Here is a 16,282-nt window from a genome sequence, read left to right on the forward strand (position 1 = left end):
ATTTAATGATGTTGGCTGTGGGTTTGTCATAGATGGCCCTTACTATTTTGAGGTATGTTCCTTTAACACATAGTTTACTGAGAGTTTTTAATACGAAGGGGGGTTGAATTTTATTGAAAGCTTTTTCTGCATCTATTGAGATAATCATGTAGTTTTTGTCTTTAGTTCCATTTATGTGATAGATCACATTTATTGATTTGCATATGTTGAACCAGCCCTGCATCCCAAAGATAAAGCCTACTTTATCATGCTGGATAAGCTTTTTGGTGTACTGCTGGATTCAATTTGCCAGTATTTTGTTGAGGAATTTTGCATGGATGTGAATCAATAATACTGGTCTTAAGTTTCCTTTTTTTGTTGTGTCTCTGCCAGGTTTTGGTATCAAGATGATGCTGGCCTCACAGAACACTTAGCGAGGAGTGCCTCTTCCTCAATTTTTTGGAACAGTTTCAGTAGGAATGGTACCAGCTTTTCTTTGTGTATCTGGTAGGGCTATTTATTACTGATTTAATGTTGGAGCTCTTCACTGGTCTGTTCAGGGATTCCGTTTCTTCCTGGCTCAGTCCTGAAAGGGTGTATGTGACCAGGATATTCAAAGGAATATAAATCCTTCTATTATAAAGATATATGCACATGTATGTTCACTGCAGCACTATTTACAATAGCAAAGACATGGAATCAACCTAAATGTTCATTAATGGTAGATCAGATAAAGAAAATATGGTGCATATACACGACAGAATGTTATGCAGCCATAAAAAAGGAGATCACATCCTCTGCAGGAACATAAATGGAACTAGAAACCGTTATCCTTAGCAAACTAACACAGGATGAAAACCAAATACCATGTGTTCTCACTTACAAGTGAGAACTAAACGATGAGGACACATGGACACATAGAAGGGAAATACACACTGGGGCCTACCAGCGGGTGGAGGGCAGGAAGAGGAAAAGGATCAGGAAAAATAACTAACGGATATTAGTCTTAATAGCTGGGTGACAAAATAATCTGTACAACGAACCCCCATGACACAAGTTTACCTATATATGACAAACCTGCACATGTACTCCTGAACTTAAAAGTTAAATACAAAAAGACTGAAAGGATATAAAACTAGAAGATGACAGTATTAAAAGGAAAATAGAAAAATCCATAATCATATTAGTAAATTAATCCACTTTCTTCTGTATTAGCTGGGATTTTATTTTTAAACAATTTTAATAGAAAATTTTAAATAGAAAGATATTAGACATAAAGAACATAAATCCTTGAAACAATTTCAGAACACACATGCTTCAAAGCATAAGAGGAATATTTACAAAAAGTGACAACAGTTCATATAATGAGCGACTTAAATTTGGAAGCACTGGCATCACAGAGACAGCACTTTCACAATACAAAACATTTCAGTTAAAAAAAAAAGTGTTTAATCCTCTTCAGATTAAAATGTAAAAGGGTTACTTCCACAGTAGCAAAAAAGGGGATAAACCAAAAATGCATACTATTCTTTATAGCCAATGACTGAAACTAACTCAAGCAGCAATTAAGCCCCAACTAAGCTAAATTCCTGAATAAAACCAAAGAGGTCAGTCTCTCATCCTTCTCCTAAAAATAAATAAATAAATAAATAATTTTATAAATAAATTAGTTAAAATTTAAAAATTGAATGAAATTAAGAGCAAAGTAGGCATAACAGAGGAAAGGAATAACAACTCAAATACAGTTCAATACAAATTATTTAAATTCACAGAAAAAAAGGAAAATAAGAACAGAGCACCAGAAGTCTATAAGATAACATGAAACATTATAACAACATATGACTAGAAACCTACAGAAAAAGAAGTAGAGCAAAAGGCTGAATAAGTAATGGCTCACCATGTTCAAAAATCAAATCCTAGGCATTGAATTTGTATGCTGCCAACAAACAAAATAAAAAAAGGAACAGACCTTCTTGTTCCATGAAACCCAAGAAGGATAACTATAAAAATAATAAAATGTAGGAATAACATAGTCAAATTGCTGACAACTAGCGTCAAAAAGAAAGTCTTAAAAGCGGTTAGAAAAATTATATACTAGCTTTAGGAGGAGGATGGTAAAAATGACTACTGATTTCATCAGAAACAAAAGAACAGTGAAAATATCTTTAAAGTGTTTTAAAAAGAAAACCCAAAGCTTCTATATAGGGCAAAACAATCTGCTTTACAAGAAATAGTAAAAAAAAGTTACACAAGTAAAAGGGAAATCATCCGGATGGATGCGAGAAAAAATGAAGAGCATCTGAAAAGGTAAATATTTGGGTAAATAAAAAAAAGAGACAGGTGAGTTTTTGTTCTTATTTATTTACTTATTTATTTTGGTATCCTATCTTCAAAAGCCAAAATAACAATGTTCAAAAAAAGGAAAAAAAAAGTTTGGTGGGATTTATAGCACGGTTTGAACCAAAAAAAGTGGAAGTTTAGTAAACTGAGTTATTGTAAAGTTTCACATTTTTCTTAGAGTGGAATACCATATATTCAAGATTGCCTATAAACATATTGTCCTTGAAGATAGCATACCATAAACTGTGTGGGAGAAAAGGCCTTTTGTGGTATTTAGAGAAAACACTAAAACTACAATAAAAAGAAGTACGTGAAAAACAGAGAAGATAAAATGGAATGATGAAAACCCAATGATGTCTAAAGAAGGCAAGAAAGGAGGAAGAGGTGATAAAGAACAGGAGGGAGAAATGGAAAACAAATACCATGGTGTAGACTCAAACTCAACCATATCAATAATTATATTAAGTAAAATTTAAATAGACTTGAGCACTTCAATTCAATGCACTTATTAGACTGTGTTTTTAAAAACAACAGAAAAAAACACCTACCTACTGTTAGAGACACACACTTTATAAGGACAATGACAGAATTAAAGTACAAGCATGAAGAAGACTATACTATGGAAACATTAGCTATAAGTAAGGTGCTGTGGCTATATCAGTACCAGACAAAGCAGACTTCAGAACAAGAAATATTTCCAACAATAAACATATCCATTTCATAATAATAATAAAGGAGATGATTCATCCAGAAGACATAAAAATTCTAAACATGTATGAACTGCACCTAATAACAGGGCTTCAAAATACATGAAGCAAAAATTACCAAAAAAGAAAACAAAAATAGACAATTAAAATTATAAATGTAACACATTTGTCAGCAACTAACAGAGCAAGGAGGAAAAACAATTTTAATAATATTAACTGGCTGGGTGTGGTGACTCACACCTGTAATTTCCGCACTTCTGGAGGCCAATGCAGGCAGATCACCCAAGGCCAGGAGTTCGAGACCAGCCTGGTCAACATGGTGAGACCCCCATCTCTACCAAAAATACAAAAATAAGCTGAGGCGGGTGGTGCATACCAGTAATTCCAGCTACTTGGGAGGTTGAGGCAGGAGAATCACTTGAACCTGGGAGGCAGAGGTTGCAGCAGAGATCATGCCACTGCACTCCAGCCTGGGTGGCAAAGAGAGACTCCATCTCAAAAAAATAATAATAACAATAATAGTAATATCAACCAACTCTACATAATCATATTTATAAAGCACTATAATGAATAAAAACAGTTTTCAAATGCAAGTGGAATATTTACAAAATAGATTATGCTGAGCTACAGTGAAAATCACTATCAATTTCAAAGGACTAAACACATGCAAATTGAGCTTCCCTTTCGGGCAAAAATGGAGTAAAAGGGACTAGATTTACAATCCTGCCTTAAACAACAAAACACCAGTCCAACTATATGAAACAATGCTTTCCAGACAAAGGGCCAGAAAGATTACATGTTCCCAGCAGCCAGAGTAGAAAAACCAAGAAATATACATGCATCAGGTACTCAAAAAGGTTGTCTCAGTAGTGAGGCAAAACTTGCAGAGACAAAAAACCGCTCTGGTCCTATCTATCATACCTTAAGAACCAGCTTCAAGAGATTCAAACTGTTTCCAAGTAACTTAACTACATGTCAGGACAAAGTTCAGGAATATATAAAGGATTACAAAAATATTCAGCGCTGAACAAGGCAAAACTTATAATTTCTGGCATCTAAGAAACAAGCATGCAAAGAAGCAGAAAAATATATCCTACAATAAGGGGAAAAGTCAATCTACATGGAAAAAAATTGAAGACAGCAACAGAAACTATCCAAAATGAACTAGAAAGATGAAAAAGATCAAATAAAATGAACAAAACCTTCATCAGTGACCTAAAGAACAACTTCAACTAGCCTAAGAGATATGTAATTGGAATTCCCAAAGTGGAAGGGGGACATAAAAATATCTGAAGAAATAATGGCCAAAAATTTTCTAAATCTGAAGCAAACTATAAATCTATAGATCTAAAAAATTCAAAGAACCCAATAACAAAAAGACACAAAGGGAGGGGGAGTAAAACCCTATTGCAAGGCACATCATAATCAAAATGTGTATACCCATAAAAAGAATATCTTAAACTGGGAGAAACATATTTCATTAGGAAGACAAAAGATAAGAATGACAGCAGACTTTTCATCTGAAACAATGCTAGAAGACAGTGGAGCAACATTTCTTTAAAAGTCAACATGGAATTTTATACTCATATGGAATACCTTTCAAACACAAAATAAAGACTTTGTCAGACATATAAAAGAAGTAATTTGCTTCCAGCAGTCCTGCACTAAAGAAATGGTAAATGATGTCCTTGAGGCTAAAGGAAAATAACAGATCGAAACTGATCTACTCGAAAGAATACAGTACACCAGAAATGGTAAATAAATGGGTAATATAAGACTTGTTAGAAATCTCCATAATTTAACCACAATTAATAACAATGTGTTGTGGAATATATAAAATATTTAGAAGTAAAACATATGACATAAAATACTACAACGACCAGCAGAGAGAAAATGAAAGTATACTGTTTTTAAGGTTCTTTTTTTTTTTTCTTGGAGACGGAGTATTGCTCTGTCTCCCAGGCTAGAATGCAGTGGCACAATCTTGGCTCACTGCAACCTCTGCCTCCTGGGTTCAAGCAATCCTCCTCAGCCTCCCAAGTAGCTGGGACTATAGGCGCACACCACCACACCTGGCTAAAATTTTGTATTTTTAGTAGAGACAGGGTTTCACCATGTTGCCCAGGCTGGTCTCGAACTCCTGAGTTCAGGCAATCCGCCCACCTTGGTCTCCCAAAGTGCTACGATTATAGGCGTAAGCCATTGCGCCCAGCCTGAGGTTCTTGTAATACAGATGAAGTAGTATAATATTGCTTTAATGTAGAATGTGGTAGCAATTGTATTAAAAACTCTAAAGCAACCACCAAAAAGACAAAAAGTTGTAAGTAATGAATCAACAAAGCATCTAAAATGGAATCACCTAAAATCATGTAAATTATGTTTTCCAACTATAATGCAATTCAACTAGAATTCAATTACCAAAATATATACTTGGCAAAGTATTAATATCCAAAATACAAGCGCACACACACATACACAAATCAGTAAGAAAAAAGACAAATGATCCATCAGGAAAATGGACACAGAATATGAATAGGTAATTCATCAAACAGAAAACAAGGGTGGCCAAATGAAGAAATTCTCAATTGTACTAGTTATTACAGAAATGTATTTTTAAAACACACATACAAACACAGAAACAGCATTCGATAATTACCAGACTGGCAGTAACTAAAAAACAGAAAATACTAAGTGTTTATATGGCATAAACCCACAGAAGAGCAATCTGTCAATATCAAACATTTAATAAGGTTAAAATGTGTGCACATTGCCTAATGCGAGCACAAGGAGAAAGGTATACTAAATGTAGTGCTGACACAACTAAAAATTGAGAAGAATCCAAATGCCCATCAATAGAATAATAGATATATTTCTCTTTTTTTTTGAGACGGAGTTTCGCTCTTGTAACTCAGGCTGGAGTGCAATGGTGTCATCTCGGCTCACCACAACCTCCACCTCCTGGGTTCAAGCGATTCTCCTGCCTCAGCTTCCTGAGCAGCTGGGACTACAGGCATGTGCCACCACCCCAGTTAATTTTGTATTTTTTTTTGAGACGAGTCTCACTCTGTCGCCCAGGCTGGAGTGCAGTGGTGCGCACTGCAAGCTCCGCCTCCCGGGTTCACGCCATTCTCCTGCCTCAGCCGCCTGAGTAGCTGGGACTACAGGTGCCTGCCACCACTCCTGGCTAATTTTTTGTATTTTTTAGTAGAGACAGGGTTTCACCATGTTAGCCAGGATGGTCTCTATCTCCTGACCTCGTGATCTGCCCGCCTTGGCCTCCCGAAGTGTTGGGATTACAGGCGTGAGCCACCGCACCCGGCTCTAATAATATATTTCTGAAACAGATTACTGTAAAGAAGTTAAAATAAATAAACCAAATCTACATTTATCAATATGAACCTCAAAAAGTAAACGAATAGGTATATTTCAAAAGGATAACTACAGTATGAAACCCTTTATATAAACCTTTAATTTATACAAACAATACTTTATATGGTTTAGATACTAACATACATAAGAAACGCATACACATGCTTGAGAAGGATCATTGCCACTTCATATGGTGGTTACACTAGGAGAAGGGAATGAGATGAGAGGGATTTAAGTATGAAAATAATTAATTCTTAAGTCAGATCTGAGACATATACCAAAATCTTCATTTATTAAAACTAAGAAGGAGTATTTTAGAGTTCCATATTATTTTCTGTACTTTTCTGTATGCTGGAAAGATTCAGGTTAAATAATAATGAAAAGTAAAACAGAAAGCAATAATGTAAAAAAATATATATATGACAGGAACTTTGCTTCTGACGTGGCTCTCTCTTCAGAAAATAATAGGAAAGAATCTGTAATCTAATAAGACAACTGTGTTTCTTCAATTCCAAGCCAAAAAGGAAACAAAGACTAATGCTGGCATATTAGAAGGTAGGAAGGTTACCAGTTCTCACTTTCACTATGTAATTACCTGCTTTTGGTATGGTAGCCCACACACATCTTTCTTTTCTTTTTTTTTTTTTAACTTTAAGTTCTGGGACATTAGTGCAGAATGTGTAGGTTTGTTACCTAGGCAATACCATTCGGGACATAGGAATGGGCAAAGACTTCATGACTGAAACATCAAAAGCAATTGCGACAAAAGCCAAAATTGGCATATGGGATCTAATTAAACTAAAGAGTTTCTGCACAGCAAAAGAAACTATCATCAGAGTGAACAGGCAAGCTACAGAATGGGGAAAAATTTTTGCAATCTACCCATCTGACAAAGGTCTAATATCCACAATCTACAAGGAACTTAAAACAAATTTACAGGAAAAAAAATAAACCACCCCATCAAAAAGTGGGCAAAGGATATGAACAGACACTTCTCAAAAGACATTTATGTGGCCAAAAAACATATGACAAAAAAGCTCAACATCAGTGATCATTAGATAAATGCAAATCAAAACCACAATGAGATACCATCTCACATCAGTCAGAATGGCAATTATTAAAAAGCCAAGAAACAATAGATGCTGACGAGGCTGTGGAGAAATAGGAACACCCACATACATCTTTAAGTGTGCCTGTTACGAAGTGGTCCAGAGAGCCTCTCTCTTACCACCTCCATTGAGGCGTGGAGGGGTTAAAAATTATAGTTTTCTCCTAAAGTAGAAAAGGAAGAATCATTAGCTTAGTTATATAGGAAGGAATCAGGGATTCCAACTGCTTCTTAAACAGATTCTCAACCAATCATTCTGTTTTCAGCCTTTACTGTATCAGATACCTGATGGTGCCAATCCCAGGGCCTCTGCTCCACAATATAAATAGGGTCAGTTCTTAGCTTTCTCCCTATTGCTGGTGTAGCATTCAGTTTCCTCAGATCTACTAATATATTATCTTTTGTCCATCTGTTTAATAGCTTAGTAAACATTCCTGAACATATATCTTCTCTCATTCTTATTTTTATTTTTTGCCTCTTTAAAATCCCTAATTTACTGTCATTTTCATTGTTTCAAAAGGGAGCAAGGTAACTGCATATGTTCGATCTTTCATATAAAGTCATTTTAGGGCTGGGAGCAGTGGCTCATGCCTATAATCCCAGCACCTTGGGAGGCTCAGGTGGGAGGACTGCTTGAAGCCAGGAGTTTGAGACTACTGTAGGCAATATACTGAGACCTGTATCTACAAAAAAATAAAAATAAAAATATACTAGTCGGGTGATTTAAAAATTAAAAAAAATAGTGGCGTGAGTAGGAGGCTGAGGCAGGAGGATCACTTGAGCCCAGGAGGTAGAGGATGCAGTGAGCTATGACTATACCACTGCACTCCAGACTGGGTGGGTGACAGAGAGAAACTTTGTAATCTTTTTTTTTTTGAGACGGAGTCTCGCTCTGTCGCCCAGGCTGGAGTGCAGTGGCCAGATCTCAGCTCACTGCAAGCTCCGCCTCCCGGGTTCACGCCATTCTCCTGCCTCAGCCTCCGGAGTAGCTGGGACTACAGGCGCCTGCCACCTCGCCCGGCTAGTTTTTTGTATTTTTTTTAGTAGAGACGGGGTTTCACCGTGTTAGCCAGGATGGTCTCGATCTCCTGAACTCATGATCCGCCCGTCTTGGCCTCCCAAAGTGCTGGGATTACAGGCTTGAGCCACCGCGCCCGGCCAAAAAAAGTCTTTTCTATTACTTATCACCATGTGAAAATACGTGCTTTACTGATTTAGTTCACAAACACACGCACACAGCAGAACTTTAGCTTGTCCACAGCCCTTAACACAACCCCTGGCACATAGTAGATGCTAACAGAAACTATGGTTAAAATCGTAAGAGAAATTCCCATGAACCCCACCTCCCAAACAGATACAACATGGGAGACAACTCATCTTGGCTGGCTCAACCTGACACACCTTTCTCCTACTAGAAGATCCCCACCACAGTGAGTGGGATCCAGATCCAAGCTAAGTTAATCATAGTCTAGCCACAGAAATTTTTTAACTGCAGTTGGAAACAAAAGCTCCTTTTTTTCTTTTATCAAAAAACTTGCATATAAACCAAGAGTGCAAATGACATTATTATCCACCATGTGATAAAGAAGTCTATGAGAAAAGAAAATCAGAGCTGTCCTAATCAAACAGGCACAAGGGACACAAAAGAAAGACTCTCAACAACATTCAAATCCCTAATCTCATGTACTTGTAGCCTTCCAGAGAAGCCATGGTTCTAATCTTCTCAAAGTTTGGTTGTTCAACTATTCCTTTTTATGTGTATGTGTTATTCACTCCCTTACTGTGTCAATAAATACTTCCTTTATGTTTAGCCTCAGGGTAGTATTTGCTTATGCTAAGGTGTGTGCTGCTTATATCACACTCAATTCCCAACACTTGCAATTTCACATTTTACATCTTTAACATTTACATAAAATAAATGGAATTTTACATTACATTAAATAAGATATATTTAGTACAGATCTCTTTAAATCTTAGTTATGCCATACACTACTATTGCTACCAATGGACACCTGCTGAAAGAATTCTATGTAGATAAAAATAATCTCTATTTCTCCTCCAACTCCCGAATGCACTGAATACATATGAAGAGGGGATGATATGGCAAGAAAGATACTCATTAGAAGACAAATGACCAACAAAACTATTTAGCAGAAGTGACACTTTGTAGCTGTTTCTAGCTGAGTAAAAATGAGTGGATTAGTGAAGCTAGCCTATAATTTTGTAGATCTTTTTCATTGCAATAAAGTTCATCATTTAAAACATTTTAAACATCATTTAAGTTTAGCTACCACTTACTGCTTCCAGTTGTTTCTTCTTCTGCACTAGTAACTCCAACATAAGATTGACATTGGCCAAATCAAGGTTATCTTGGTCAGTTCCCAACAAATCTTGAAATATCTGCCACCTGTGGCCATTCTAAAAATGAAGAAAGAAGAAACAACAACTTCCTAAGAAGACTGTTTTAGAGACTAAAACAAATGTTTACTTGCTACTTCCTAATATGCTCAGCACACAGATACCAAAAATACACTGCAATGTTCCAAACTACTCCTTCCTAGCTAGTGGCTCCCTACTGTCTTCTAGTTATAACTTAAACACTATTTATTCTCCCTTAAATGAATTAAGATAACAAATATAAAAGGTGCATTCGAGAATATTCTAAAGCTGTAATTTACCTTCAAAATAACTGAATTTAATTACTTGTCAAGCCATATTTTCAGTTTTGCATGTAGTAAGGTATTAAGCTCATTTGCCTTGGTAATTTGGGACTAAGCCTTTAAAATTGAGAATCTTTCAAAGGTTTGTTTTTGTTTTTGTTTGAATATAGACAGAATCTCACTATGTTGCCCAAGCTACTCTCAAATTCTTGGGCTTAAGTGATCCTTCAGCCTTGGCCTCCCAAAGTGTTAGGATTACAGGTATAAGCCCAGCCTCGACAGTTTTTTTTGAAAATATCTAACCATTGTTTCACCACGCAATATAATCCTTCAAATGTCAAGTATTAAAAGACAAATGTTTCAGTATAATCCTACCAGATCTTTCAAAATAGGAGCACTCTAGTAAAGCATTACAGACAATGCAGTTAAGAAACTTATTTGACTAGAACAATCCTAAACAATCTCCTTTAAGAAAAATCAGTAATATATTAAACTTTAACGTCTAACCAATATTAAACCAATAAAAACAACAAAATGAAATGTATTAAAAATAGTAATAAGAGTTGAAACATACGGTGCTACTCACTGAGTGGTCCAATTTGAACCTCTTTTCCTCAAATCTTTGCTTTTGTTTAAGAATGAGTTCATTCACTGAAAACAGAAACAAAATAAAAAGCACAAATAATTTGTATTTTTGTTAAATGTATCGTGTAATTCTTCAGTTTAGATAGATTCTATTTTACCTATACATAGCCTCCAAATTAAAAACATGCTAAACAGAAAGTGTTAGCTTTTTATTTTATTTCAAATTAGAAAACAGTTTTGCTGCAGCTGCTACTACTACAACTACTATTACTATAGGAGAATTCTTCAGAATATGAATTTTCCCTTACAAATTTCTCAATGATGACGCTACTGGCACCTGCTGAGAGAGAAATCCTCATTCACCATGTGAGACCATCACATGCCCCATATGGTAACAAGGCATGAGTAACTGAGTATCTACTATGAGTTAAGCACTAAAGACTTGCATTTGTTCTTTTTCTTTGTAATTTTTCTAAAAATACCATGGAAGACACTTTTAGTTACCTATCCAAAAACCATCCTACTCTTTTTCTTGATAATAACATGACCCTTTTTCCAAGTATCAGACTGCCATATAACTTTCAGAGAAGTTAGATCTCACCCCAACCCCATGTATTACTTTGACTAACCTAAGGCAATCTAGTCATTCATGCCCTTGCCAGTGGTTGACGTGGGGTTAAGTATGTAACCCAATTTTGACCAAAGAGAGATGTGCTATATTTCATAAAGAAAAGGATAGGAGAAAAAACCATGCCTTCTTAAGGGGTATCTGAAACTGCTTAGAGCCATCTTGCAATCTCAAGAATAGCCAGCCAAAAGACTAAGGTATATGCTGGCAATGGAAGAACAGAACAGAAAGAACCTGATAATACCACTGAACCACTGATAACTAGCTCTAGAAACTCTTTTCCTGTGAATCGATACATTTTCCATAATATTTAACCACTTTAAATTGGATTTTTCGATTTTTCCACAACCAACAAATATAAACTGACACAAAAAACTGATTTTTTTTTTAAAGGGAAACTAGTACTAGGTTAGGTAGGCACTTTATAGACAACATCTTACAGATTATCCTCCCCAATTAGAGATGAATATTAGCACAGAGAGCATAAGGAACTTATGCATGGTGACATATACAATGAGGCAGTGCTGAGAATACAGACCCAACTGTCTGATACTTCCCCCTATACCGCAATGCAAGTATAAATATTTTTGAAAACACCAAACAGATAGCAAGTTCATAAGGATCCAAGCTTCAAAGATATAACACAAGGCCTCAAGCAATTCAGACAAGCAAGACAGATTCATATGATACAGTACTTATAACATAATGTGATAATCAGTACTATCGTTAAAATAGATTTACAAAGTATACAGAGATCAATCAAAATGTTAACAAGCACACTTCATACAGAAGGCAACATTAGAAATGGGCCATAATAGGCACACAGAGACTCATTAAGCAAAAATAGGAGTGAAGAAAAATTCAGGTGAGAGAGCGGGTGTGTGTGGGGGTGTGTGTGTGTATGTATGTGTAAGAGATACGATTTAAAATCAATATAGGAGTGAAGAAAAATTCAGGTGAGAAAGTGTGTATGTGTCTGTGTGTGGGTGTCTGTGTGTGGTGTGTGTGTGTGTGTGTGTGTGTAGGAGATACAATGATTTAAAATCAATATAGTAATCCCAGCACTTTGGGAGGTCAAGACGGGTGGATCACCTGAGGTCAAGAGTTCAAGACCAGCCTGGTCAACATGGCGAAATCCTGCCTCTACTAAAAATAGAAAAATGAGCCCGACATGGTGGCACGCGCCTGTAGTCTCAGCTACTCGGGAGGCTGAGGGAGGAGAATCACTTGAACCTGGGAGGTAGTGAGCCGAGATCGTGTCATTGCACCCCACCGAGCCTGGGAGACAGAGCCAGACTCCGTCTCTAAACAAACAAACAAACAAGTAAAATCAACATAGCTAAAACAAGGGTCAGAGTGATCTTGTGAATGATTCACAGGGATTAAGAACTAAACCTGGAAATGTAAGCAGATCAGAGTCAGACTGTGAAGGGCCTGAACTGCAGGTACCTTACACAAGGAAAGTTATTATAATCCAGATAAAGTAGAGAGCATGAAATAATTCAGTGAGAATAAAGAGGAGTAAATCAATAAGAGGCCAGTGTCCCAGTTATGAATTTAATTTAACCATTTGAAGAAAAATAGTGACTGTTAAATACTTTATATGAATATGCCACGTTGAATTTTACCAAGAAATCTTATATACCATTATATTTGATTCTCAATAATAATACTGTAAGATCAAACTTTTTTTTTCAAAAGCAACCCTATTAACTAAAGATCAAGCCTGTATTTATTTAATTTACTTATTTATTTATTGAGACAGGGTGTGACTCTGTCACCCAGGATGGAGTGCAGTGGCGTGATCTTGGCTCACTGCAACCTCCACCTCCCAGGCTCAAACCATCCTCCCATCTCAGCCTTCCCAGTAGCTAGGACTACAGGTGCACACCACTCCACCCAGCAAATTTTTGAATATTTTATAGAGACAGGGTTTCGTCATGTTGCCCAGGCTGATCTTGAACTCTTGGCCTCGAGTGATCCGTCTGCCTTGGACTCCCAAGTGCTGGATTACAGGCATGAGACACTATGCCCAGCCAAAGTAGAGCAAGCCTGTAAAGGCCACAAAATTAAACTGCAAAATAAAGTTACAGCAAATGATGGCAAAAATAAAATGTAAACAAACAATGTATTAACTGGCTTGCCATATCATATAAAGACATTTAAATCCTTTATTTACCAAACTAAGTTTTTTACTACTGTATGAGATTTTTCATGGAGCTTACTTGAAAAAATGGTTATTTTTTTCTTCTTTAAAAACGATATCCTAGGCTGGGCATAGTGGCTCATGCCTGTAATTCCATTACTTAGGGAGGCTGAGGCAGGCAGACAGCTTGAGTCAGGAGCTGGAGACCATTCTGGGTAACACAGCAAAACCGCGCCTCTATAAAAAATGCAAAGATTTGCCAGGTGTAGTGGTACGTGCCTGTAGTCCCACCTACTCAGGAGGCCTAGGTGGTAGGACTGCTTGAGCCCAGGAGTTCGAGGCTGCAGTGAGCCATGATCACTCCACTGTACTCCAGCCTGAGTGAGAAAGAGATGCTGTCTCAAAAACATAAAAATTTAAAAAAAAACTATATCCTACAACAAACAACGGTTACCCATGGAAAATAAAAGAAGTGATTTTATTTAGTACACTCGGCTTAAGTGTTTCTTCGTCAAGGATTATTTTATTATTTTTCTACTTCAAAAATTTAACAGAAAAAAATCTCTTAAAATGCGAGGTATATACACTGGACTTAACATTCAAATATCAATATATAAAATATATGAAAGTCATTAGAGTCACACATTTAGTGGGAAAACCCTTTCAAACCTATGTCACAACTTACAAACAAGAATAGCAAAATGGTGAATTCCATTCCATAACTTTGAAAATTTATTTTAAAAGCAATGCTTACCTATTAGCAAAAGACAGCAGCTAGCATCTTATTTATACTATAAAGCATTTTATGATCAATGTCTGTCTTGTCCACCATTGTGGTCCCTGACGCATAGTTGGCACACGGTATTTACTGAATGAATGAATGAATGAATGAATATCTTGATGACATGCTCCTGGATTTTAAGTGTGACATGTCACGTTTAGCTAACACTTTCATATTCCCAATTAAAATAAGCATTAATTTGAAACCATCATCAATTCTTAGAATTGACACCTAAACCTAAGGATGTTATACATTTGTTAATTACACTTCTACAGAGCCTTACAACATCCACAGTACTAAGAACAAACAAACATTTCTTAGTACTAAGGAAAACGCATTTTAATGCTAAAGACTCCATTCAAGTAACTGTCTTTTTAGAAGCAGAACAGCACAGTAAAAGCACAGATGCTTGAGCCCAACTGCCTAAGACTAAATTCTAATTCCACCACTTTGGCTGTGTAACTTGACACAAGTTACTCAACCTGTCTATGCCTTCGTTTCCTCACCTAAGGAATGAGGATGATAAAATCAGTACCCATCTCACAAGCCTGCCATAAGGAATGAGTTCATGTACATACAGCATTTAAAATAGTGACTGACAGTAGTAAGGACTTTTATATGCATCAGCCATTTTTTTTTTAAACAAGGATTCTATACTTTGCATGCATACTGTATTTTTTGTTAGTAGGTAAGGGGATTATTCATTAGAGAAGTAAGAAAATTAAATTTACATTTTTTTTTTTTTTTTGGAAACAGTGTCTCACCCTGTCACCCAGGCTGGAGTACAATGGTGCAATCTCGGCTCACTGCAACCTCCACCTCCCGGGTTCAAGCAATTCTCCTGCCTCAGCCTTCCAAATAGCTGGGATTACAGGTGCGCACCACCATGCTCGGCTAATTTTTTGTATCTTTAGTGAACACAAGGTTTCACCATGTTGACCAGGCTGGTCTCGAACTCCTGACCTCGTGATCTGCCCACGTCAGCCTCCCAAAGTGCTGGGATTACAGGAGTGAGCCACGGCCCCCAGCCTACAAATTTTACATAGAGAGAGAAAGGTAGAGAAAAAGACAGCTGGGTGAGTGGGGGGAGTACAGGGTAAAGGAAAGGAGGGAGGGAGGGAGAGGAAAACAAGCAAGCAAGCAGGCAAGTAAGGGAGCTTAGAAGCAAGCTTTGGAAGGAGTGGAGGAGTACACCTGCAGAGTATATATGGAGTGGTAATGGGGAGGGGTGGTAATGGAGGGTCGGACTTCCAGCCCTTACCTGAATCAGCCTTTCAGGATCAGGAGAGGGAAAGAGAGCATTCAAGACCAAGGGAGGCAGAGAGGAACAGAGAGAGTATGCACACTGCAGGGAAGTAAGGGAGAAACAGAAGAGAATGAGAGAAAATACTGTGGAAGGTAGAGAAAGACGCAGGGAAGGGAAGTCAGGAGGAAGAGGGACTACAGTGTAGTGCTTACAGCAGGAAATAAAGAAAATCATATTATCTATCTCAATGAAAATGTTAATGACTCTAATGACCAAGAAACCAAATCCACCTTGAGTTACTTGGTTTCCAACTCTTTCTTTTCATCAAAATTGAAGAAAATGCCTGACTTGTTAACAGGGCATTTACAATTTTCTTTGTGATAATATATCATTAAGTGGTTCTTTACCACAAAATTCAAAAGGAAGGCAAAGAAATGAGTCATGTTGCTGTAAAAACACCTTCAAATCCCATCAACTTAATTAATATAAACAAGGTTTCTCAAGACTCACACATTTAAAAATAAAAATTACACAAAGGAAATGGAAACTTTGCCCTAGTAATATTCATCAATGCCACTTAAACTACTTGGGGAGAAGGACACCACACACCTTGGTAAATATGGTACGTTCACTATAGAATTTTATGTCTAAGGCTTTATAACATTATGTGTAATGTTTATTTGTTTGATCAACTGTATACTACTACTAATTAAATAACATAGGAAACATATTT

At 36.7% G+C, this 16,282-nt stretch overlaps 1 protein-coding gene across 13 annotated transcripts in view; it reads right to left on the reverse strand.

The window, feature by feature from the left end:
- The window catches only part of COP1 (COP1 E3 ubiquitin ligase), a 267,302-nt gene that overhangs the window by 206,777 nt on the left and 44,243 nt on the right, over positions 1-16,282 (reverse strand). For 5 of the 13 annotated variants that reach the window (XM_033198876.1, XM_033198874.1, XM_033198871.1 and 2 more), the window contains 2 exons: positions 10,738-10,814; positions 9,802-9,921 (listed from right to left, as the gene is read on the reverse strand). The exons of 4 other annotated variants lie outside the window; for them this stretch is intronic. In XM_033198876.1, coding sequence (XP_033054767.1) covers positions 9,802-9,921; positions 10,738-10,814 — 197 coding nt within the window. The remainder of the gene's footprint in view (positions 1-9,801; positions 9,922-10,737; positions 10,815-16,282) is intronic. 4 more of the 13 variants (XM_033198877.1, XM_033198875.1, XM_033198872.1 and 1 more) reach the window with 1 other exon arrangement.

Source organism: Trachypithecus francoisi, unplaced genomic scaffold (assembly GCF_009764315.1).
Source record: "Trachypithecus francoisi isolate TF-2019V2 unplaced genomic scaffold, Tfra_2.0 Lachesis_group5, whole genome shotgun sequence".
Lineage (NCBI taxonomy): Eukaryota > Metazoa > Chordata > Mammalia > Primates > Cercopithecidae > Trachypithecus > Trachypithecus francoisi.